A 24,000-nucleotide genomic window follows, 5' to 3' on the forward strand; every position below is an offset into this window, starting at 1 on the left:
GGAGGGGAACCTTTACCACCACCTGCTGGAGATATAACTTGTGAATTGCCGCTAACACTACTTCCCCTTTCCATGGGGGAAGCTGGCATGGCCGATTTGAGGTAACGGTGAGGGGTTATCACTTCGAATTCCAGCTTGTATCCCTGAGACACAATCTGTATAGCCCAGGGATCCACCTGTGAGCGAACCCACTGGTGGCTGAAATTTCGGAGACGCGCCCCACACCGCTCCTGGCTCCACCTGTGGAGCCCCAGCGTCATGCGGTGGATTTAGCGGAAGCCGGGGAGGACTTCTGTTCCTGGGAACTAGCTGCATGGTGCAGCTTTTTTCCTCTACCCCTGCCTCTGGCAAGAAAGGATGCACCTCTGACTTTCTTGCGTCTTTGTGATCGAAAGGACTGCATTTGATAATACGGTGCTTTCTTAGGCTGTGAGGGAATATATGGTAAAAAATTTGACTTCCCAGCCGTAGCTGTGGAAACTAGGTCCGAGAGACCGTCCCCAAACAATTCCTCACCCTTGTAAGGTAAAACCTCCATGTGCTTTTTGGAGTCGGCATCACCTGTCCATTGCCGAGTCCACAGGACCCTTCTGGCAGAAATTGACATTGCATTTATTCTAGAGCCCAGTAGGCAAATGTCCCTCTGGGCATCCCTCATATATAGGACAGCGTCTTTTATATGCCCCAGGGTCAGTAAAATAGTATCCTTGTCCAAGGTATCCAGTTCCTCAGACAGATTATCTGTCCATGCTGCTACAGCACTACACATCCAGGCCGACGCAATTGCCGGCCTCAGTAGAGTACCTGAATGTGTATAAACAGACTTCAGGATACTTTCCTGCTTCCTATCGGCAGGATCCTTTAGGGAGGCCGTATCCTGTGATGGCAGGGCCACCCTCTTAGATAAGCGCGTCAGAGCTTTGTCTACCCTAGGGGAGGATTCCCAGCGCATCCTGTCCGTTGGCGGGAAAGGGTACGCCATAAGTAACCTTTTGGAAATCAGCACTTTCCTATCGGGGGAATCCCACGCTTTTTCACATAACTCATTTAACTCATGTGAAGGGGGAAAAGTCACCTCTTGCTTTTTCTCCCCATACATATAAACCCTCTGATATGTGCAATACATCCTTCATTGCTATAATCATGTAGCGGATGGCTTTAGCCATTTTAGGCTGCAATTTTGCCTCATCGTCATCGACACTGGAGTCAGAATCCGTGTCGATATCTGTGTCAACAATTTTGGATAGTGGGCGCTTCTGAGACCCTGACGGCCTCTGCGCTGTAGGATCAGGCATGGGCTGAGACCCCGACTGTCCCAATGCATCAGCTTTATCCAACCTTTTATGCAAGGAGTTTACATTATCATTTAACACCTTCCACATATCCATCCAATCAGGTGTCGGCGCCGTCGGCGGAGACACGTCATTCATCTGCACTTGCTCTGCCTCCACATAGCCCTCCTCGTCAAACATGTCGACACACGCGTACCGACACACCACACACACAGGGGATGTTCTATATGAGGACAGGACCCCCACAAGGCCTTTTGGAGAGACAGAGAGAGAGTATGCCAGCACACACCCCAGCGCTATATGACCCAGGAATCACACAGTAACTTAGTGTTTACCCAGTAGCTGCTGTATATATGATTAATGCGCTAAATTTATGTGCCCCCCCTCTCTTTTTACCCTCTTTCTACCGTGAGTCTGCAGGGGAGAGCCTGGGGAGCTTCTTCTCAGCGGAGCTGTGGAGAGAAAATGGTGCTGGTGAGTGCTGAGGAAGAAGGCCCCGCCCCCTCAGCAGCAGGCTTCTGTCCCACTATTTTGTGTAAAAGTAATGGCGGGGGCTCATGCATATTACAGTGCCCAGCTGTATATATGCTGCTTTTTTGGCAGGAGGTAACAATTGCTGCCCAGGGCCCCCCCCCCTGCGCCCTACAGTGACCGGAGTGTGTGGGTTAGTGTGGGCGCAATGGCGCACAGCTGCAGTGCTGTGCGCTACCTCATATGAAGACAGGAGTCTTCTGCTGCCGATTTTGACGTCTTCTTGCTTCAACCCGCCGGCTTCTGTCTTCTGGCTCTGCGAGGGGAACGGCGGCGCGGCTCCGGGAACGGACGACCAAGGTTAGGTTCCTGTGTTCGATCCCTCTGGAGCTAATGGTGTCCAGTAGCCTAAGAAGCGCAACCTAGCCGCAGTTAGTAGGTTTGCTTCTCTCCCCTCAGTCCCACGTAGCAGAGAGTCTGTTGCCAGCAGAAGCTCTCTGAAAATAAAAAACCTAACTAAAATACTTTCTTATTAGCAAGCTCAGGAGAGCTCACTAAAATGCACCCAGCTCCTTCCGGGTACAGATTCTAACTGAGGTCTGGAGGAGGGGCATAGAGGGAGGAGCCAGTGCACACCAGTAGTACTAAATCTTTCTTAGAGTGCCCAGTCTCCTGCGGAGCCCGTCTATTCCCCATGGTCCTTACGGAGTCCCCAGCATCCACTAGGACGTTAGAGAAATAAATAAATATATATATATATATATAATTTTTGTACTGGTTGGTTTGCTTTGTGAGCGAACGGCATAGTAGGCTACTTCCTCAAAATGTGGAAAAGTTGATGTTCATCAAAATGAACTGGAAATTCCACGAGGAAGTACAGATGCTTCTGTAATAGTGGATTCCAGCAGGGATTAATTAATATTCTGTTATGATTGCAATGGTGATGACATCTTGCCACTGAAGAGCTGTTACCTTAAGCCAATTGGTAGCTTGTTTTGTGGAGGCCCAAACAAACCAAGCACTTCAGCAACAAAAGTGTCAGTCCCTGTTGCTGAAGTGCTTGGTCTGTTAAAGTGTGCATGTCCTTTTTAATATCCATCATACGAGTGAATAGGAGGGCCCAAGGACAAGTCCATCTTGCACCAACTTTCATTTCTGCCACTACTGTGTGGCAATGTTTCATAGATATGCTATAAACTGCTGTGTGTTTGTGCCACTGCTCTGTCATTTAGCAACCACCCAGGTCGCTGCAGCCTTTGTCCAATAATGGTGAAAACAATATTGTAAGCTGTGAGGTGGTCAAAATTGACTGGAAATTAATGTTATTGAGGTTGATAGTACTTTAGGGGAAAAAAAAAAAAAAAAACAGTCACGGCAGTTTGCCAAATCCAAATCTGGACGACGAATCAGAGACAAATTCAAATCCAGCAAAAATGATCCGGCGCACATCTCTAGTTACAATATCGTTATGCAATGTTCTAAGCAAGATACAGAAACACTGTGAAAAGAAAGATAACAATTATGAGCTACTAGCTGAACACTCGTGCTTTGCTATGGAATTTCCAGTATACTGCCAATCTTTTCAGGCCACACCTCCGGGTGGGCCTTCCCCGGATTAATGCTGTCAAAAGGCTAGCACGCCTTTGATGCTGCCCTGCTCAGTGCTGTACTGTAAATGCTGGGATGACAGACCAAGCTCCGCGCGCTGTATGTTAAATATGTAAGGTTTGCTGGGATAGGCTGACTATTCCAAAGGGCCCTTGGTCTCCTTGCTTAGATTCTCGCCCTTCTTAAGGCTTCTCCTTTAAGGTAAAAAGGTAAAGATTTTCACACAACACTTAAGGTCACTGGGAGAGCTGTCAGTACCCTTTACACAGCAGATAAGCAGTTGCTGACTATCAACGTTTCCTGAGAGGTTCGGAAATGTTTAGTTCAAGTGACAGGTTAACCTCTGATAATTGAGGCACTATCCTTTCCTGACTGTAAATATGTTGGTAAAGCACTTAAAAGGTAAATACCACTGACTCATCACAAAATCTCCTGAACCATAAGACTGGATTTCCTTGGCAGTGGCAGAGCAGTCCATTCTTCAAATAGGGTAACCACACCCAGCGATGTTTGACAGTGTTTAGGGGTGGCAGTTGATGTGGCTCCCCTATTTGAATAATGGACTGCTCTGTAGCTGCCACTGGCAAGGAAATCCAGGAACAGAGCATTGTGTCCTCCCCCCTCTGTGACTTGGTTTCGCCGGCACCATGCATTCTATATAGCCCCGGCTGGGTAGGCTTTCTTAACTCTGCTCTGTGAGGGGGGAATTCCCAATAATAATCTCACCTCTTCTAACCCATTGGTGGAATTTTGAAAAATCCCTTCTAAGTGGGTGCCTACGTCACAAAAGCAAGCTTCTGTCCAAATGTCAAGTTCCTACTCCTTATGGTTCAGGAGATCTTGTGATTAGTCAGTGGTATTTCCCATATACAGTATATATATATATATATATATATATATATATATATATTTATTTATATAGTCAGGGAGCGTGACGCCGGCATTACTGACTGCAGTGTCTACCTGGCCTCATTGTCCGCGGCTCACAGAGACACACAGGTGCGGCTCACAGAGACACACGGGTAAGAGTGGCTGGCAGTGAACGGGAAGGGGGGTTGCTGAGAGAAACAGAGTGGGTGGGGGGTGTTTGCTGAAAGACAAAGAGTAAGGGGGTGGGGAGTATTTCTGAGAGACACAGAGTTGGGAGGCAGGTTGAGTGACAGTGAAAGACATGAGGTCGAGACACAGAGTGAGGGGTGGGGTTGCTGAGAAACAGAGTTAGGGGAGAGGGAGACACAGAGTGATGGGGGGCAGGTTGAGTGACAGTGAAGGGTATTAGGCTGAGAGACACAGAGTGAGGTTGGCAGGCTGAGACACAGAGTGTGGGGACACAGGCTGAGAGACAGTGAAGGGTATGAGGCTGAGAGATACAGAATGAAGGGTGGCAGTCTGAAAGACACTCAGTGAGTTGGGGCAGGTTGAGTGACAGTGAAATGTATGAAGCTGAGAAACAGAATGAAGGGGGCAGGCTGAGCGATAGAGACAGAGTGAGGTAGGGGGCAGGTTGAGAGACAGTGAAGGGTATGAGGCAGACAGACATTGAATGAAGGGGGCAGGCTGAGAGATACAGGGTGAAGAGGGATGTTGAGAGACAGTGAAGGGTATGAGGCTGAGAGACACAGAATGAAGGGGGCAGCCTGAGACACACAGAATGAAGGGGGAAATCTGAGAGACACAAAGTGAGGATGGTGAGAGATGCAGGCAGGAGATTATGGTGCTGCTGAGAGATGACGCAGGGAGGATATGATGGTGTTGCTGAGAGACAATGCAGGGAGGAGATAATGGTGTGGATGAGAGATTACACAGGGAGATGATGGTGTGGCTGAGAGATGACGCAGGGAGGGTATGATGTTGTGGCTGAGAGACGATGCAGGGAAGAGATGATGGTGTGGCTGAGAGAATGATGCAGGGAGGAGATGATGGTGTGGCTGAGATGATGCAGGGAGGATATGATGGTGTGGCTGAGAGACGATGCAGGGAGATGATGGTGTGGCTGAGAGATGCAGGGAGGCTATAATGGTGTTGCTGAGATGACGCAGGGAGGATATGATGGTGTGGCTGAGAGACGATGCAGGGAGGAGATGATGGTGTGGCTGAGATGACGCAGGGAGGATATAATGGTGTTGCTGAGATGATGCAGGGAGGATATGATGGTGTGGCTGAGAGATGATGCAGGGGAGATGATGGTGTGACTGAGAGATGATGCAGGAGGAGACGATGGTGTGGCTAAGAGATGACACAGGGAGGATATGATGGTGTGGCTGAGAGACAATGCAGGGAGGAGATGATGGTGTGGATGAGAGATGACACAGGGAGGAAATTATGGTGTGGCTGAGAGATGACGCAGGGAGGATATGATGTTGTGGCTGAGAGATGACGCAGGGAGGATATGATGGTGTGGCTGAGAGATGCAGGGGGATGATAGTGTGGCTGAGAGATGACGCAGGGAGGATATGATGGTGTGGCTGGGAGATGATGCAGGGAGGATATGATGGTGTGGCTGAGAGACAATGCAGGGGGGATGATGGTGTGGCTGAGAGACAATGCAGGGGGGATGATGGTGTGGCTGAGAGGCGACTCAGGAAGGATATGATGGTGTGCTGAGAGATGTTTTATACTGCAGTGAGTGCCAATAGGTGGTGCTAGACACGCGCGATAGGTGGTGCTAGAAAAACCACTCTGACGGTACATACCATAATAAAATGTGCTACGCACGCCTATGCAGATGAACACAGAGGAGGAAAGAGGTGCTATAATGTGGATAGTATTAAATAGTTCTCTAGCACACAGGATAACATCTTATAGTTGTAGAGGTTTAGCTAAGAGGAAAATAGTTTCAGTGTACCTAATGAGGTATAATAATGGATTGCAATAATCCGGAAAAAATAGGCAGCATAGATAGGCATATGCATTGTTACTCTATATGTCAATACCATGGTCATTTTATAATAAGTTCATTTGTGTGTTTTGAAAACAAAACTACAATAGTTTCAATTCAAATTTGATAAAATACATTTGAGGGTAGGAGCTTAAATGCTGCTCAGGCAGTAACTTTATCTTCTTAATTTTGGATGTTCTCCCAGCATAAATCATGAGTTTCTAAATTTCCTTTTTATTGGCACTCCATTTCATTTATCTGTCTTCTTTAATTGAACATTGGGAAAAAGCAAACAGCCGGGAAATCTGACATGCTCATCTCAGTCTCCGTACAGTAGCACTTGCTTATCATGTACACACGTCTATGCCTGGCAAAGAACAGCTACTAAATGTAAGAGAACTATGATTCATCTAGACATAATACTATACAGGAAACGCACCCACTCAAATAATCTGTAAGACTTTGAATGAAAACCTTTAATATCCTGCATAAGAAAGGGGAATTGCATATGAGCAAACATATGAGTGTGCTGTAGGGCTGACATGAGTGCATTTTCCACTGAGCAGAATGCATGCACATTTCTAGTACATTGTTTCAGCTGTCGTCTATATAAATGCTTCTACATTACTAAAGACTATACAATGTTAGAAATAAACGTTATGGTAAGAACTTACCATTGATAACGTGATTTCTCTTATGTCCACAGGTATCCACAGGATAACATTGGGATATTGTCGAGCGACAGCGAAAATGGCACCAACACGGTCACGAGCTTTCTGGCCTCCCAGGATGCATTGGGGCCTCCACTATATAGTCCCGCCCACTGACTCAGTCAGATCAGTTCTTTCCACAGCGATTTTAGGCAGGAACATTAGGTAGAGACCTGTACAGGCGATAAGAACACACATGCACACCCTTCCATACAAGAAGGAAGAGGTTTTTAGTGTTTGTCTAGATCCTCAAATCAGATGCGTCAGGGTGGGATCCCTGTGGATACCTGTGGACATAAGAGAAATCACGTTATCAACGGTAAGTTCTTACCATAACGTTTATTTCTCTGGCTGGGTCCACAGGATTATCCACAGGATAACATTGGGATTCCCAAAGCCATTTTAGTGGTGGGGACGCTCCTGATTGCACAGGAGGACCTTTCGCCCGAAGTCTGCGTCATGAGAGGCAAAAGTATCCAAGGCATAATGTCTGATAAATGTGTTTATGGAACACCATGTGGCTGCCCTACATATCTGTTCTGCTGATGCACCCTGTTGTGCTGCCCAAGAAGGACCTACCTTACGTGTAGAGTGTCCAGAGACATTAGCCGGAATAGGGAGATCTGCATGAGAATAAGCTTCTGATATTACCATTCGGAGCCATCTCGCCAGCGTCTGTTTACTAGCAGGCCAACCTCTCCTATGGAATCCGTAGAGGATGAAGAGGGAATCTGTTTTCCTGATGGCACTAATACGATCTATGTAGATTTTTAAAGCCCGGACCACGTCCAGTGACGCTTCTCCCGCAGATAGTCCCGATACCTGAAAAGCTGTGACTACAATCTCTTCATTCAGGTGAAACTTTGACACCACCTTTGGAAGATAACTAGATCTCGTTCTGAGAACTGCTCTGTCTGGAAAAAAACTTAGGAAAGGAGACTTACATGATAATGCTCCTAAATCTGACACTCTTCTGGCTGACGCCATTGCCAGTAAAAAAAGAACTTTAACCATTAACCACTTAAGATCCGCTCTCTCAAGTGGTTCAAACAAAGGACCCTGGAGAAATTTAAGAACTAAATTCAAATCCCAGGGAGCTGCAGGAGGAACAAATGGAGGTTGAATATGTACTACTCCTTGGAAAAATGTACGTACATCCTGTAAGTCAGCAATCTTCTGCTGAAACCATACAGTCAACGCTGAGACTTGCACCCTCAAGGAAGCAACCTTCAACCCTTTATCCAATCCTGCCTGCAGGAAATCCAAAATTCTAGCTACTTTAAAAGATCTCGGATTGTAATTTTTTCCAGAACACCAATGAATATAGGCCTGCCATATTCTATGATATACACGGGCCGAAGAAGGCTTTCTTGCTCTAAGCATGGTTTGGATTACCTGCTTTGAAAATCCTTTAGCCTCTAAGATAGAGGTTTCAACAGCCACGCCGTCAAAGACAGGAGATCCAGATGACTGTGACAACAAGGACCCTGCATTAACAGATCTGGACGTTGAGGGAGCAGTATCGGTGCTTCCACGGACATTCTCAACAGATCTGTGTACCAATGCCTTCTTGGCCAAGCTGGAGCTATTAGAATGATTGCTCCTTTTGCCTGTTTTATCTTTCTCAATACTCTGGGTAACAGAGATATTGGAGGGAACAGATATGCCAGCCGAAACCTCCATTCTACTGACAGTGCGTCTACCAGGATCGCTCCTGGGTCCCTTGTTCTTGATCCGTACCTCGGAACTTTGTTGTTTAGACGAGACGCCATTAGGTCCATCTCCGGTAGACCCCATCTGTTCACCAGTGTCTGAAACACTTCTGGGTGTAGTGCCCATTCGGTTTCCTGAATGGTGTGCCGACTGAGAAAATCCGCTTCCCAACTTAGTACACCCGGGACAAATACTGCTGACAATGCTGGGAGATGGAGTTCCGCCCATTTTAGAATGGGAGTTACTTCCTCCATCAGACTCTTGCTGTGAGTTCCTCCTTGATGATTGAGGTATGCTACTGCCGTCGCATTGTCTGAGCGGATCTGGACTGGTCTTCCTTGTAGATTGTCCTTTGCCTGAACTAGGGCCAAGTAAATGGCTCTTATTTCTAACAGATTTATCGGCAGGCGACTTTCCCTTGCGGTCCATTTTCCCTGGAACCATAGGCTTCCGAGTACCGCCCCCCAGCCTTGTAGGCTGGCATCTGTCGTCAGGACTTGCCACTCTTTTATCCAAAAGGGTCTCCCCTTGTTTAAATGGCCTGTCTGCAGCCACCATGCTAGAGACCTTTTTACATTTACTGGAATCTTTATCATCTGCTTCTTTATTGTTTGATAATTTCCGTTCCATTTGGTCAAAATGAGATGCTGCAACGGTCTGGAGTGGAATTGCGCATATTCCACCATGTCGAACGTTGATACCATCAGACCCAACAGTCGCATTGCTGCATGGACTGACATTGTCTGGGCTTGCAACGCTTCCTGAGCCATGACCTGCATCTTGACTATTTTCTTCTCTGGTAAGAGAACTCTCTGTAGGTCTGAATCCAATATGGCTCCCAAATGAACCATCCGCTGTGACGGATTCAGGGACGACTTCTCCCAATTTATGAGGCACCCGTGTCTCTGTAAACAAACTATCGTCTGTTGGAGATGGCTCAACAGTAAATCTTGCGACTGTGCTAAGATTAATAGGTCGTCTAGGTATGGGAATATTCTTATACCTTGTTTGCACAGACAAGCTGCCATAACCACCATGATCTTGGTAAACACCCTGGGTGCTGTAGCTAGCCCGAAGGGCAGAGCTTAGAACTGGAAGTGTTCCTTGAGGATGGCAAACCTGAGGTAACACTGATGTGATAGTGCTATAGGTACATGCAGGTAAGCATCCCGTACATCCAGAGATACCATATAGTCCCCTGGTTCCATAGCCAACATTATGGAGCGTAACGTCTCCATGTGGAACTTCGGGATCCATATGTAGTTGTTCAACATCTTCAGATTTAGAATTGGTCGATATGACCCATTTGGTTTCTGGATTAGAAACAGATTGGAGTAATAGCCCTGTCCCTTTTGTGATGGAGGTACTGGGACAATCACACCTGACTGCAGTAATTTTTGGACTGCTTCTTGCAGGGCATTGGCCTTCGACTCTATACGAGACGGGCTGGTGCAAAAAAATCTACCTTCTGCACCCAGGCATCTGCTGTTGACATATGCGTGCAAATTGCAGGAGTCGGCCCCCAACCCTGGAATCCTCCAGGCGGAGGCCCGTCTCTTCAGGCTGAGGGTTTCTGTTCAGGTTTGGAAGCTGGCTTTTTGCTAGCCCACTGCTTCCTACCCCTGGATTTAAACTGGGGTTGTTTAGGCTCCTCTTTACCTTTCGCTTTGCCAGCGAAATGAGCGAAATTTTAAACCCTTGGATTTAGGGGTATAGGTAGCCGGAAATCTGACCTTCTTCGATTCAGCCTCTGACTCTAGGATATCCGATAAAGGTTTTCCAAATAATATATTACCCACGAAAGGCAATGCTTCCAATTCCTTCTTGGACTCCGCATCTGCCTTCCAGGTCCGTAGCCAGACTGCTCTGCGAGCGACTACTACCAGGGCTGAAGCTTTAGAAGCAACAGTGCCTACATCAATGGCTGCTTCTTCTAAATACTGGGCAGATTGTCTTAAACGGCAAAGACGATCCTCTTGCTCCCTAGTAGGAGAGGGGATGTCATTCTCTAGTTCCTCTATCCATTCGCCCATTGCCTTTGCTACCCAGGCCGAAGCCATAGCAGGTCTTACCACTGCACCCACCAGAGAAAAAATATTTTTCAATAGGCTCTCTACCCTCCTGTCTGTGACATCATTCAAAGAGGTAGATGACAGTGGCAAAGCAGATTTATGCACGAGTCGCAGAACATGTGCATCTACTTTTGGAGGAACTTCTCTCTTCGAACAATCTCCAGCAGGAAATGGATAATAAGAATCCCATCTCCTAGGAATCTTATACTTTTTACCGGGCGCTGCCCAAGACTCATCCATCATTTCCGTCAACTCCTCTGGCGCTGGAAATTCAGCTTTCACTGACTTTGTTCTTTTGAATACAGGTGCTTTTACTTTTAACGCGGTCTTGGCTGGTTCTTCCAGAGAAAGCACAGCCTTTACTGCATTAATGAGTTCAGCTACATCATCTGAACTAAAGCTCTGCGACTGATCATCATACAGAGTATCTATTGTTTCCGCATCATCATCCGATGTATCCTCTTGTGTAGTCTGCCATACAGACGTATCTGTCTTAGTCTTACCTGCCCCTTGGTTGCTTGTAGAGGCTACTGGAACCAAACCATAGGAAGGGAGCTGCATGTATGGGTTCATAGTGTAACCTAACCCTTGAGGTGGTGCTACTGGAGCTAACCTGTCCGCTATTGAAGACAGAGTCTTTGCGAACATATTCCATGGTGGCTCTACTGGAGGTTGAACCAATTCCTGTTTTTTACTTCGCTGAAAAGCGAAACAGTTTGCACACAAACCCTCATAAGTGACCAATTGATTCATATCATTTACCCCTGACTTACAAGATAAGCATGTTAGGGCTATGGGAGTGCTTGACAAATTCTCCTCATCACTTTTGCCGCTGACAGACATTTTTTCTGATATTGACTACACAATTTTGTGACTGAAAAACACCCTATAATCAGTATATAGAGGTGAAATCAATCTGACCACAGTGCACCTGATTTGAGGGTCAGAACAGGACTGACATTACACAGAAAAGTCAGCATGCATACTAGCAGTCACTCACATGTTAAAGCATTAGACATTGTCATATGAGAATACAACCTCCATAATAACTTATACATAAGTAGGAAAATTGTACTTCTGTTTAACTGGTTCTTTTTTCAACATAACATGCAGAAAACACAGTAATATACAGGTCTCATATGCAATAGGTACTAAAAATTAACAATGCACACTAAGAAGTAGAAGGAATTTTTAGTACTGTATACCCTGCCTCCAGAGAGCGGGATACAGGGAGACTCACCACACTTCCATATCCAAGCAAAGACGCTCGTAAGACGCTGAGTGGATTCAGACGCTACTGGTGTACACTGCCGCATTTGGTAACTGATAACGGACACGGACGCTCACCAACGGACACGGACGCTGAGCGACTCCACGTGCATGCAGACACTAAAGGCCTGCGACTCGTTCTGGGCGGGTTTATATCCAGTGTACACAACCGCAGTGATTAAGCTGCGACCGAGTACCCTCGTGGTAGCGTCTGACCGGAAGTGAGGTCATTCAGTTCATGAAACGAGAGATACGCGGGAACTGGCCATGAACTCGGAGGAGGGACGGCCAGGAGAGCGTCTGAAACCCCCTGTTGACTTAAACTCCCAGGATCGCGGCCTCACCTAGTCCTGGCGCCTATGATCCCCAGAGCGTAGCGCTGTCCACACTCGAGATGTTCGGCGCATCAACACACTGTTTGCAGACTCCACCAAATCAGTGTAGCTGTGTCCTGACCCCTCTAGTAAGAGGAAGTCCATAGACTCACCGTCTCCCCATGCTCCGGCCACAGCCTGGTAACGTCCGCTGGACCTGCTAGAACATCCGACACAGACGCCCGTCGAGACAGCACTGTACCGCAAAGGTAATCGTTGTTGCGACCCAGTGGGGAGTTGTTGGAGCGACTCTGTCTAATATGCGTTTAAAACGCTGTTAAGAGAAGTCGCTCAAAAACCAAAACAGTAAGTCTATAAAAATAAAGTAATGAAAACTTGAGGCTGCTTTCTCAGCAGCCCTGTGACCATGCGGCTTCCTGCCACACCAAGCAAAAAACTGATCTGAGTCAGTGGGCGGGACTATATAGTGGAGGCCCCAATGCATCCTGGGAGGCCAGAAAGCTTGTGACCGTGTTGGTGCCATTTTCGCTGTCGCTCGACAATATCCCAATGTTATCCTGTGGATAATCCTGTGGACCCAGCCAGAGAAATAGGCATTACAATAGAAAGAAAAAAAAATCATCATCATCATGGAAAATGATTAAGGAAAAAATACCATAATAATGAGGCTTAATTTATTAAAGAATTATGAATTAAAACTAGCTGAATCCCTTTGGATAACCAGCAAGTAAACAAGAGTCATAATAATGCGATTAATTATTCCACAGATGTTTCCATATACTTCTTTTGTTAGTCTTTATAACAATAAGCAAAAACATACATCCCACTTGTATTTGTAAAGAGATATAATCCAGGGATGAACAATGGGATTATAATGAGTTTACCAATAGTAATTAAGTGATGTTATGATGACAGTGCTAATGCTGAACAGCTTTATTGGCAAATTGCTTACAGTACTCAACAAAAGGGAAGATGGCTTGCCCAAGATCAAAATGACAATTACTGTATGAGTTTTATCTTCGCTACATGACTGTACCATATTATTTATGGTTATAAAGTGAGAGAACACAAGAAGAACAGTGTTGTCACCCATATCACTTTCATCCCTCCTAAGTGCTGGTACTGTATACTGGTGTTAACAAAAACAAATGCAACTCTATCTGCAGAGTATATGCATTTATTTGGTGAATTCTGAATTAAACTCATCTTAATCTCTATTCCCAAACCAGCTGTATTTACAAACATACAGGGATTTTATAATAATTGTTGCTTTGTTCATTACATGACCAAAACAACCAACAACGTTATGTCAATTTTAATAGTTTTCATTTTATACAGTCAACACAGGCAGAGAAAGGAAAATAGTTTCTAAGATCTACTTAGATGAATCAGTGAAAACAAGCAGGATACACAACAGGCAGCCTTTAACGGCTATGAAACTACACATTCCAGCATGTCCTGTCACAGTTTTGCTATTAGGGCATTCTAAAACGGTGTCAGGGCATGCTGGGATGTGTAGTTCCACAGCAGCTGGAAGGCTGCCTATTGAATACCCCTGGTTTAAATTATTCTATGAAGAAGGGTGCTCTCACGTGATGCGAGTCATAGAACAACAAAGTGAGAGAAAGAGTTGAGGTAAGTATTGGGAACAGACTGGATAACAAATAATGCAACTGGGTAGGAAAGAAGCGTTACTACTTTAGAAGAAAATTATTTTCAAAAACATAGGAGCAGATGTATTAACCTGGAGAAAGGATACAGAAGTGATAAACCAGTGATAAGCGCAAGGTGATAACGCACCAGCCAATCATTATGGATTTGAAAAATGACAGGAGCTGATTGGCTGGTGCATTATCACCATGCACTTATCACTTCTTTATCCATTCTCCAGGCTTAATACATCTGCCCCATAATATCATAAAACACACATGTTAAAAGACCATTAGCAACATGAGGACTGCTGTAGAGTTAGGTGTTAATTTAGCACTGGAAGGGGTGAAAATGCATGTTGACACATACTGTCTGCTCTTCCATGCTACACACACACACAAACGCGCGCACACACACCCTTTATCTAACACTTCTGCATTTCATACTTTACCCTCTGCCCCTCCTACAGCTACATTTATACCCACTCGCTGGGTTTGCTTTTGCCTCTTTACCAATCCCCCATAATGAGCACATGTGCATCCATAAAGATGGAATGAAATATCAATTAAGGAATCATAGCCATATAAGTATACCCACGTATAAGGTCACACGTTAACAATCACCTGCTAGAAAAAAACTAGTGGCTGACACTGACATTGTGAACTGTACTACTCCACAGTAATAAAGGTGTCAATACAAATATACAAAACTCAAACCAGTGTCATACAAATACAGATGTATATATACAATGTAAAAGCTGAAACCATTTCATGAATGATTAACAGGTATAAGGGACTCGAGCCACTGAATAAGATCAAATACTAAATACTGTAAATAGAACTATTGAAAGTGCGGTGAAACGTAAATGTGAAATGTTCTGCACAATAGATAAACCAGCAGAAATGTGATTGTACCAAGCACACTACTGAAAGATACAAATTCCTGAATAAGTGCAAAGAGAATAACGCACCTCTCTGTTACACTGAAGGTGCACTAACATGTCATACACAAACAAAATGCCCAATCACAAGGGGGGAAAGTACTAAGTGGGATGGGACTAACTTCCAATCTGACAACATACCATTCTTATATCTGTAGAAATCAAAGAATCAGTCACAGCTCCCACCAACCTATGGCTGTTGTGGGAGTGCCAATACGACAGCACCTAGATCCCCTTTTGTCAAGAGGGCTGGGTCAACGTCACCTTCTATTTGGAATAGTAACCTGTGGCAAGCGAAGTGAGACACCCGGCCCAAAGCATGGCGAGCAAAGCGAGCCTGCGAAGGTGCAATGGAGGCTAAATAAAATAAAATAACCTACTAAAAACCTCAACTGGAGAAAGAAAACAAAAATGTTATAAGGGCATTTCCGCCCTCACCTGATATACAGGCCCTTTAGACGAAAGGTAAATAGATTCAACCCGTGCCAAAACTGTATGTCCGTCACGTTTATACCATGTTACTTTAACTTCAAATTATGAAGACATTCCTCAATAGTAATAATCAAAGATAACCAACAGTATTAAAGAAATCTAATTTACCATAATTTTGTCACTGTCAATAATGGTGTTCAGCCTGTGTGCAATTGTTAGCACCGTGCAATCAGCAAATTTTTCTCTTATTGTCTTCTGAATCAGCTCATCTGTCCTGTAAAAGTAAAAAAAGGAAATCACTTTAATTTGCATACAGTAGGTGAACATGCAGGAAGAATACATACAGGAACATGCGGGAAGAATGCCTCACCCGATACATTATGCATCAGGAAGTGGGGAAGAGTGGAGTAGTTGACCAATCATCTTAGGGGTAGGATTTATCAAGTACATTCTATAAAATTACAGGTAGACGCTGACTGATTGTTATGGGCATTTTCTCCACTCGTTTCAATTACCGATACATCAGCCTCTTTATTTATTAAACCTGTTCTATTATATACAATAGAAATATTGTGTGCGCTTCTGAGCTTAGACTTCATTTTCAAATTTATCACTGAATTTCCCTTCAAATAGTATATTCTCAAACTACAGTAGTAATAAAAATCCCAAATAATAATGCAACCATCATATGCTAATACTATACTGTACTTTAGCATTAGGTAAGCCAATGATGGGATCCTGATCTGCAGGATGCCAGGATTTAGCCTCAAAAAGTCTGAGGCAGCAATCTCTGGATTGGGAATAGTAAAAAAATATATGTGCCAAATGAAAGCTAATCAACAAATACATGGGGCCCTTGGCGCTATATACTAATAATAAAAATGGAAGTAACCAGCTGCAAGTGAAAAAAAAAAGCTAGAAAAGCTTTACGGGAAAAAAACAAACAGTTTTTAGATATTCTAAGTATCACTGAGCTATGATCCTTCCAGATGGAAACCGTGGTAATTAGAGGCGGGCGTCTGCCCCTCACCACAACGCTTATGCCTGACACATTTTCCAGGGTTTCTTTGACGGCCATCTTGAGCCAGTCTGTCTGCTTCTCCGTCTTGACATCTCCTGCTGATGACTGTTCTCCCATTCGCCACGACCACCTGTGATTTTGGCCTGGCAGTGACCATTTGTAGGCCCTGCTGCCCCCAAGACAGTCCTCTGAATCCCAAGCAGATCCTGCTGTTTCCTGGCAGACCTGCTCCGTCTGCACACTCACTGCAGGGGTCCTCTCTATGTCGGAGACACTGTCTCTCATCCCTGGCAGACAATGCTGCCATTTGGACCTGCCAAACCTTCTCTCTGCTGGCTGGTTGCCTGATGCACGGATCAACTCAGGGTCCCTGTATGACAATCCTGTCCACCTGTAGGAGCCTGCTCTCTCTTCTTTACAGACCAACTCTCATCTGGGCTTGGCGCAGGGCAAAAGACTTAGTGTCTGATTAAGGTGATCATTTTGTGAGTCCTGTTCACTAGTGGTACAATATGTCGGCAGAATAATAATAGTTTAATTGTATAATTCAATGCTGGGAATACTGGGAGACAGATTTTTTTAAATCCTGTATCCCTGGATTACAAAAATGGGGCTGGTTTAGCTACCCCAATTAGCACATCTTTATGCACATTAGTTGGACTAACAATTTTGCATTTATGCAAGCCCTACTATTTTACAACAAAAATTATGAAACAAGAATTGATTCTATTGAAAATGGCAGGCTGTGTACAACAATTTGTGACAGGAAAGAGCACAAGTTTGGGAAAACACTTAATGGGCACATTTAGTAAAGTGTGAGTTTTTAGAAGTGGAGATGTTGCCCATAGCAAACACTCAGATTTTAAATTCTAGAAGGTGCTAGCTAAATAAGTAGAATCTAATTGGTTGCTATGGGCAACATCTCAACTTCTAAAAATCTGTATATATACCCCCTAATGTATGATGATGACCAGGACTTTAAAACACCATCCTTTTTAAAGTGCATTACAATATATAGTATATATTGTATAGTATATATGTGTATTGTATAGCGTGTGTATTGAGGTATTACGCATAAATTTGACGAGCGCACTGATTCACTCATTTATAATATATATATATATATATATATATATATACACATACATACATACATACATACATACATACACACACAGTCTAGTCACATTCATTTGGACGGTGAGCTGCTCCACTAAAGCATGTCAGTCGGCCCTCACGCACCTTCGCAGCCGACGTTCACTTCTCACTTCAATGGCATGTGGTGCTATGCAGTTTCCACATCAGTTACTCACAATGGTGCCATTTGACCAGTCACGATACACCTCCACCACAGCAGCACATGAACAGTTCACAAACTGCACTGTTTCAGAAATACTGCCACCCTTGGCCCGAGACACGATAATCATTCCTTTATGCAACTTGGACAAATCACCTCTTTTACCCATGACAGCAACGAGTGATATGTGTGCAGACTGCCTATTGCACACCTTATATACCCACCAAGCCAGTGCACAACACATGACGTACTACACGTTGAGCCCGGCACATCTCCGCATATAAATGGTTACCTTTGCCCGTTGCCTTCCATGAGAGGAGACTGAACCAGCTTCCTTATAGAGACTTGCGTGTACGGCGGCACTCAGGTCAAAAACGACAGGACACACAACCGTTTTTGACCTGAGTGTCGCCGTACACGCAAGTCTCTCTCTCTCTCTCTCTCTCTCTATATATATATATATATATATATATATATATATAAATAAATCTAGAAAACTACAGCACTTACCACCCCAGAAGCGGGGTGCAATGTCTGCACTCACCACTCATAGGGTGGGGTGCATGCAGCCCATGGCCACCTACCCAAATACATACAAACAGAAAGTTCAGCACTCACCATAGCAAACTCAGTTATCCTCACATCATCAATAAATAAATGATGGGGGTTTAGTTAGTGAATTGGCCAATGCACGGAAGCCTGCAAACCGCTCCCCAAGGTACGCTACCTTCTTGCAGGTCCTACACTATCACAAAGTCTCAAAAATTAAAACCTGCCAACTGTATCACAAATAATATACTGCACACATGCCCACTAGGTTTAATGTGTATCTGCCAAACATCTTATGGCTTTTAAAGGTACACTAGTCACCTGACAATGGCTGATAAATTACTAAGGAGCAGCTGACACAGGTTTAGAACAAGTGAGATTACACAGGGGTGCATGAAAAGGCCTGTGACCACGGTTAATATGAGTTAACCAAAGATTAACCCCGCAATATACAAACAAATCTGGGGTGGCGAGTGCTGTGGTTTTCTAGATTTGTTTGTATATTGCGGGGTTAATCTTTGGTTAACTCTTATTAACCGTGGTCACAGGCCTTTTCATGCACCCCGGTGTGGCCTCGCATGAAACCTTCCGTACTGAAGCACCTGGTAAGAGGCCACCAATTTCCGCAAAAAGCGAATGCATAGATGCACTGAGATCCGGGGTGACTTCAGGACATCCCGAATCATCGACTGGATTACCAATGCCTTTTCCAACTGAAGAAAAACTTTCTGCGACTCTGTGTCCAGTATTATTCCCAGAAATGGGAGCCTCCGAGTTGGCTCTAAGTGAGATTTCGGGAGATTTAGAATCCACCCATGATCCAGGAGAAGTTTGGTTGTGAGACCAATGCTGTCCAACAACCTTTCCCTGGACGGTGCCTTTATCAGAAGATCGTCCAGGTACGGTATTATGTGCACTCCCTGCTTGCAAAGGAGAAACATCAGCTCTGCCATCACCTTGGTGAACACTCTCGGTGCCGTGGAGAGACCAAATGGCAGGGCCTGGAACTGGTAGTGACAGCCCTGTAGTGCAAAGCGTAGATAAACCTGGTGAGGCGGCCAGATCGGAATGTGAAGGTACGCATCCTTGATATCCAGAGACACTAGCAATTCCCCCTCCTCCAGACCTGAGATCATCGCTCTCAGAGAGACACAGAGGTATTTGGAGCCAGCACACCGCGCCCTTATTGCGAATGCCAAGCTTAGCCGGGTCGCAGACTAAGTACCCAGATTGGGGACTTCGTACACTAATAATCGCTCCCCCCCTGCTATGACCCCCTGGTACTGCTGAGGTAATCTGGTGTTACACTGGACCAGCTGCGCATCCCTGTCAGTCAGCGTCTGCGTCCAATTCAGAGGGAAAATGGTGCTGGTGAGCTGCTGGATACGCTCATAGTGAAACCCCGCCCCTTCAATGGCGCGCAGTCTTCCCGCTTTTTTTATACTGGCTGAGGTAATTTGTGCTTAAAATGGAGACAGAACCTTTTTAAGGCTTTGTTTGCCAGTGTGGGTACTGTGTTGTGTACTGAGTCTGGAGATGCAATCCGCCCTGGTTAGAAGCCGTGCATCTCCGTACCCTCATGCCACCATAATTGCCGGCGACCTGCTAACTGGGACGCCGGCTTAGTACTCACCACTATTATTTCTTTTGGCTCTGTTAGGGGTGGCGGCGTGCTGCGGGAATGTACCCTCACCGTGGTGGGGCTTGTGAATAGTTCCCTCAGGAGCTAGTGTCCTGTCAGCAGGTAACAGGATCAATAACCCTTCAAGAGGTTGGGCCGTTTTCCCCCCTAAGTCCCACGAAGAAGGCAGGCTGGTGCCATCCAGTCCTGCCTGAAAATAACAAACAAAAATAAATGCAGAAAACTCTTCAGGGGCTTCCATAAGCGTGACCGGCTCCACCGGACACATTTTCTAAACTGGGTCTGGTAGGAGGGTCATAGAGGGAGGAGCCAGCCCACACTATCAAATTCTCAAAGTGCCCATGGCTCCTAGTGGACCCGTCTACACCCCATTGTACTAAATGGATCCCCAGTATCCTCTAGGACGTAAGAGAAATACACAATATTAATTAGATGAGACTTGCAGATTTTACATACTATCTATTTTTAGTAATAAACTAACCCTCCCTTGATCGGATACCTTAAAGCCAGCTATTTAAACCAAATGAAAGTTGGCAATCAGAATATACAATGTAGAATAAATGGCAAAGATATAAGTGATTTAGAGATGATTGTACTGTATGCGGTCAATTCAATTAGGAGTGAGTTGAGTTCTGCAAGTAATTTGCAATTCAATTCAAAAGATGAATTTTCCCAGCAAATCCACATTTTTTTGTGTCCAACCCCCAGAACAGGTGAAAAGGTATGGAAAATCTTTATTTGAATATAAAAATGTTGGGACAAATGGCTTAATTCAGAATGGATTGCAAATGCGAGCAGCTTTGCAAATGCAATCCATAGCAATGCAAATGCAATAGGAGGGGAATACACACCTACTTGCTGCGTTTCTAAAAAATCACTTCATAAAATGTTTGGGGGGGTGGGGGGGGTATCCAATTAGGGGTGAAGTTTTGGCCACAAAAAAAACTAGCAGACCATATCTAATTTTGGATTACCACAGGTATGTGCGCTCCAAATACTCGTGGTATCCAATTTAAAAAAATTGGTTGCATGTTTTGGCTAAAAGTTGGATGCTTACCACTGTGTGTTCCAGCTTCTCTGGGGGTGCTGAGAGGGGAGGTGGCTGCTGGGAGATGTAGTTCTCTCTTTTGCTGCCTCCGGACACACACTGGGGGTGGGGGGGGGGGGGTTCAACCACACACCAGGAATCACACACCTGACAGGGCCTCACAAGAGTCTCGCACACTCACACATACTTACAGACATTGCTGCTGCAGAAGACCAGCCTGTCGGGATCAGGAGAAAGAAGACACCGCTTCAGAAGGTGAGTACAGTAATCAAGGACTAATTGAGCTAATCAGAAACTTTCAATTGCTTAATTAGTCATTAGTGGGGCTGCAGAGGTTCCAGAGCTAGTCCCAATGATTTTCCTAAAAATAAAGATTTTAGGAAAAATCAGACTTGCTGTGGGGCTGTGAATTAAGGACTAATTACGTTAACTGGAAACTTCCAATTGCTTAGTCATTGGGGGAAGGGGGGGGGGGGGGAGGAGGTGGCTGCAGGGGTTCCAGTGCTAGTCCCGATGATTTTTCTTAAAATAATTTTTTTTTTTAGGAAAAATCAGACTTGCTCTGTGAGAAAAAAAGGATGTGATTTCTATAGAAATCACTGTGGCTCATTTCCTCACTTTCAGTTTAATAGAAAAAAACCCACGCCGGATTTTTATTTTATTTTTTTGACGCGCACAATTGAATATCCCCCTAAATGTACCCCAAAAATCTGTAAAGACTTTCATTTGCTGATAAATATTGTGGCCTATTAAATTTCTACCATTAATAAAATAACAAAAATTAGCCATTTGGCACAATTAAAAACCTCCAATACTTTCCTTCTGGCCACCAATAGCCTTCTATACTGTCCTGCTATCTTTTTGTGGTCCAGGATGGTTTCACCACTTTTTCATGCACTTTGGTAGGTCAGTTGTTGTAGAAAGGTCGTGCAACCTCGCTGTGAATCCCGCAAATCGCAATTTCTATTTGAATCTTGAATTATGTGGGTAGGTTTCTCTCTCACACTCCAAAACCATAGGTTCAATGGCTTCTCGCAAAAAAATAACCTGTGTGTGTTTGTTTATGTCTGCAACACATATCATTGCTGCTGCAATATGAGTCCTTATCAGGGCTTACTTGCATACTTAGTAGCAGTAATACCTCCCAACATTGTGTTAGCTTGGATGAGAGATGTGCGGCTGAAAACGAGACAAAATATCATCTGTTCCTGGCAAAACGTTATCTTTGTCCATAAAAGATTAAGTTTTGGTGGTCATACTGTATCTCTAAATGGGACAGTGGGTTTCATTATATAATGGAGGAGGTTTGGTCCATAACCGCACAACCAAGAGAAGGAGCATGCAGCACCCAGTCAACTTCCCTTAGGTTTGGTCCATATAATGGAGGAGGTTTGGTCCATTACCGCACAACCAAGAGAAAGAGCATGCAGCACCCAGTCAACTTCCCTGTGCTATGCAGATGTCAAAAGCCGCTCAGTGGTTTTGCCTCATCTGAGAGTCCCAGTTGTTGCCTGGGAACTGGGATGTCGCATCTTCCGGGTGCAAGGGCCGTCATTCTCTACCCATCGAAAGGCAACCAGGGAGCCACTCAGCTATGGCATCCTTGGTTGTCTAGCAATGCAGCCAGTCATGGTCAGCGAGCAGGGAACGTGCAGCAGCATGCAGTTGATTAATTATATAGGCACTCCCAGGCTGGCTTCCCCATTGGTTAGTGCTGATGTTAAGACCAGCCCAGCTCTCTGTGCCAGTTATAGTTTGTGCCTGCTAGTGTGAGCTGCTGGTCCCTGTACCTGTGGATACTCTGCTGGATTCTTTGTCCAGTCATCTCCATGTCCTTGCCCTGCCTGTATCCGTTTCCAGCTGCACTGTGTCCGTATACCAACAGTACCGTATTCCATCCCGCAGTGCCTTATCCGTCCTGGTTGAGCCTGAGATCCCGACCCAGATATGACCTTTTCTTCTGTGTTCTAGTGAGTTCCTTCCGACCCCAGTCCATTTCTTGTGGTCTCCAGTCTATTGTGTGAGCCCCTACTGCTGGAGGTTTGAGTCCAGGGGGCCCCCTAACTACCAGTGTGCGTATCAAACGCTAAGGGAACAGCGGGGGGTTGCTATTGGCAGAAGACCCGCTTGAGGGCTCTACAGGTCTCCCATCAATAGTGCTGGAGTTCCCTAACAGAAGAGCAGCACTGAATGTCCCACACATTTATGGGCAGATCGAGACAATGCAGTTCTGATTGGGGCAAGTGGACAAAAACCTAAAATCTCGACCGCTCTGCAGAAATCAAATGATCAGCAGATATGTACTGTATTAGAAATGTTGAAATTATGTTGAACCTTCCAACCAAGCAGAGGAAAAATGAAAGCTTAAATGTTTATGTAAGGAAACTTAAAAATAATTTGCTTTTATAATAGCTTTATCCCTTCTCCTAAAATCTAAGCACAATGGAACACATGAGATTTTGTGCGTGTAATGTGATTAAAGGTAACAGGATGGAGAAAGTGAATTTGGAGAATTGGGCCGTTTCCTGGTTAACCTCCCCGCAAACTGCTTGAATTTTAAATGTATTTAGGAGGTAGCTGTAATCAATGACGTTTACTTTCAATGATGCCTTGTGAACCTTTCAGATGCACGTTTTCTTGGTACATTTTAAACAATGTGATAAAAGTATTAAACCACACAAGTGCCACATATAACAAAGCAGTAACTACAGTACTTTCCCTCATCCTCATGATTACTTTAAACAAAAGGCTAAAATAGGGCAGTGTTTCAGGAAAAATATGAAATTAATGAGGGCGTGATCCTAAATTGGTATCAGGATAAACTTTAAAGTGAGACCTGCAATACAGAAAAAGGGGTGGTTCCAAATCATGGGGATTGTAGGCGAGTATGACAGAAGCAGTATAGGAGCATTCTGTAATTAAAAGATCTAGTGTATATGTTCTGTAACACACACACACACACACACACACACACACACACACACACACACACACACACACACACACACACACACACACACTAAGATTTAAAACAATTTCTACATATTGACAAGCAGAAATTTTCACTTACACA

The 24,000-nt window shown here is 44.8% G+C and overlaps 1 protein-coding gene across 1 annotated transcript in view; it reads right to left on the reverse strand.

The window, feature by feature from the left end:
• The window catches only part of ABCC4 (ATP binding cassette subfamily C member 4 (PEL blood group)), a 675,760-nt gene that overhangs the window by 68,709 nt on the left and 583,051 nt on the right, over positions 1 to 24,000 (reverse strand). The window contains exon 29 of the mRNA XM_063953021.1: positions 15,539 to 15,644. Within this exon, the coding sequence (XP_063809091.1) occupies positions 15,539 to 15,644 (106 nt within the window). The remainder of the gene's footprint in view (positions 1 to 15,538; positions 15,645 to 24,000) is intronic.

This window comes from Pseudophryne corroboree, chromosome 2 (genome assembly GCF_028390025.1).
Source record: "Pseudophryne corroboree isolate aPseCor3 chromosome 2, aPseCor3.hap2, whole genome shotgun sequence".
NCBI lineage: Eukaryota > Metazoa > Chordata > Amphibia > Anura > Myobatrachidae > Pseudophryne > Pseudophryne corroboree.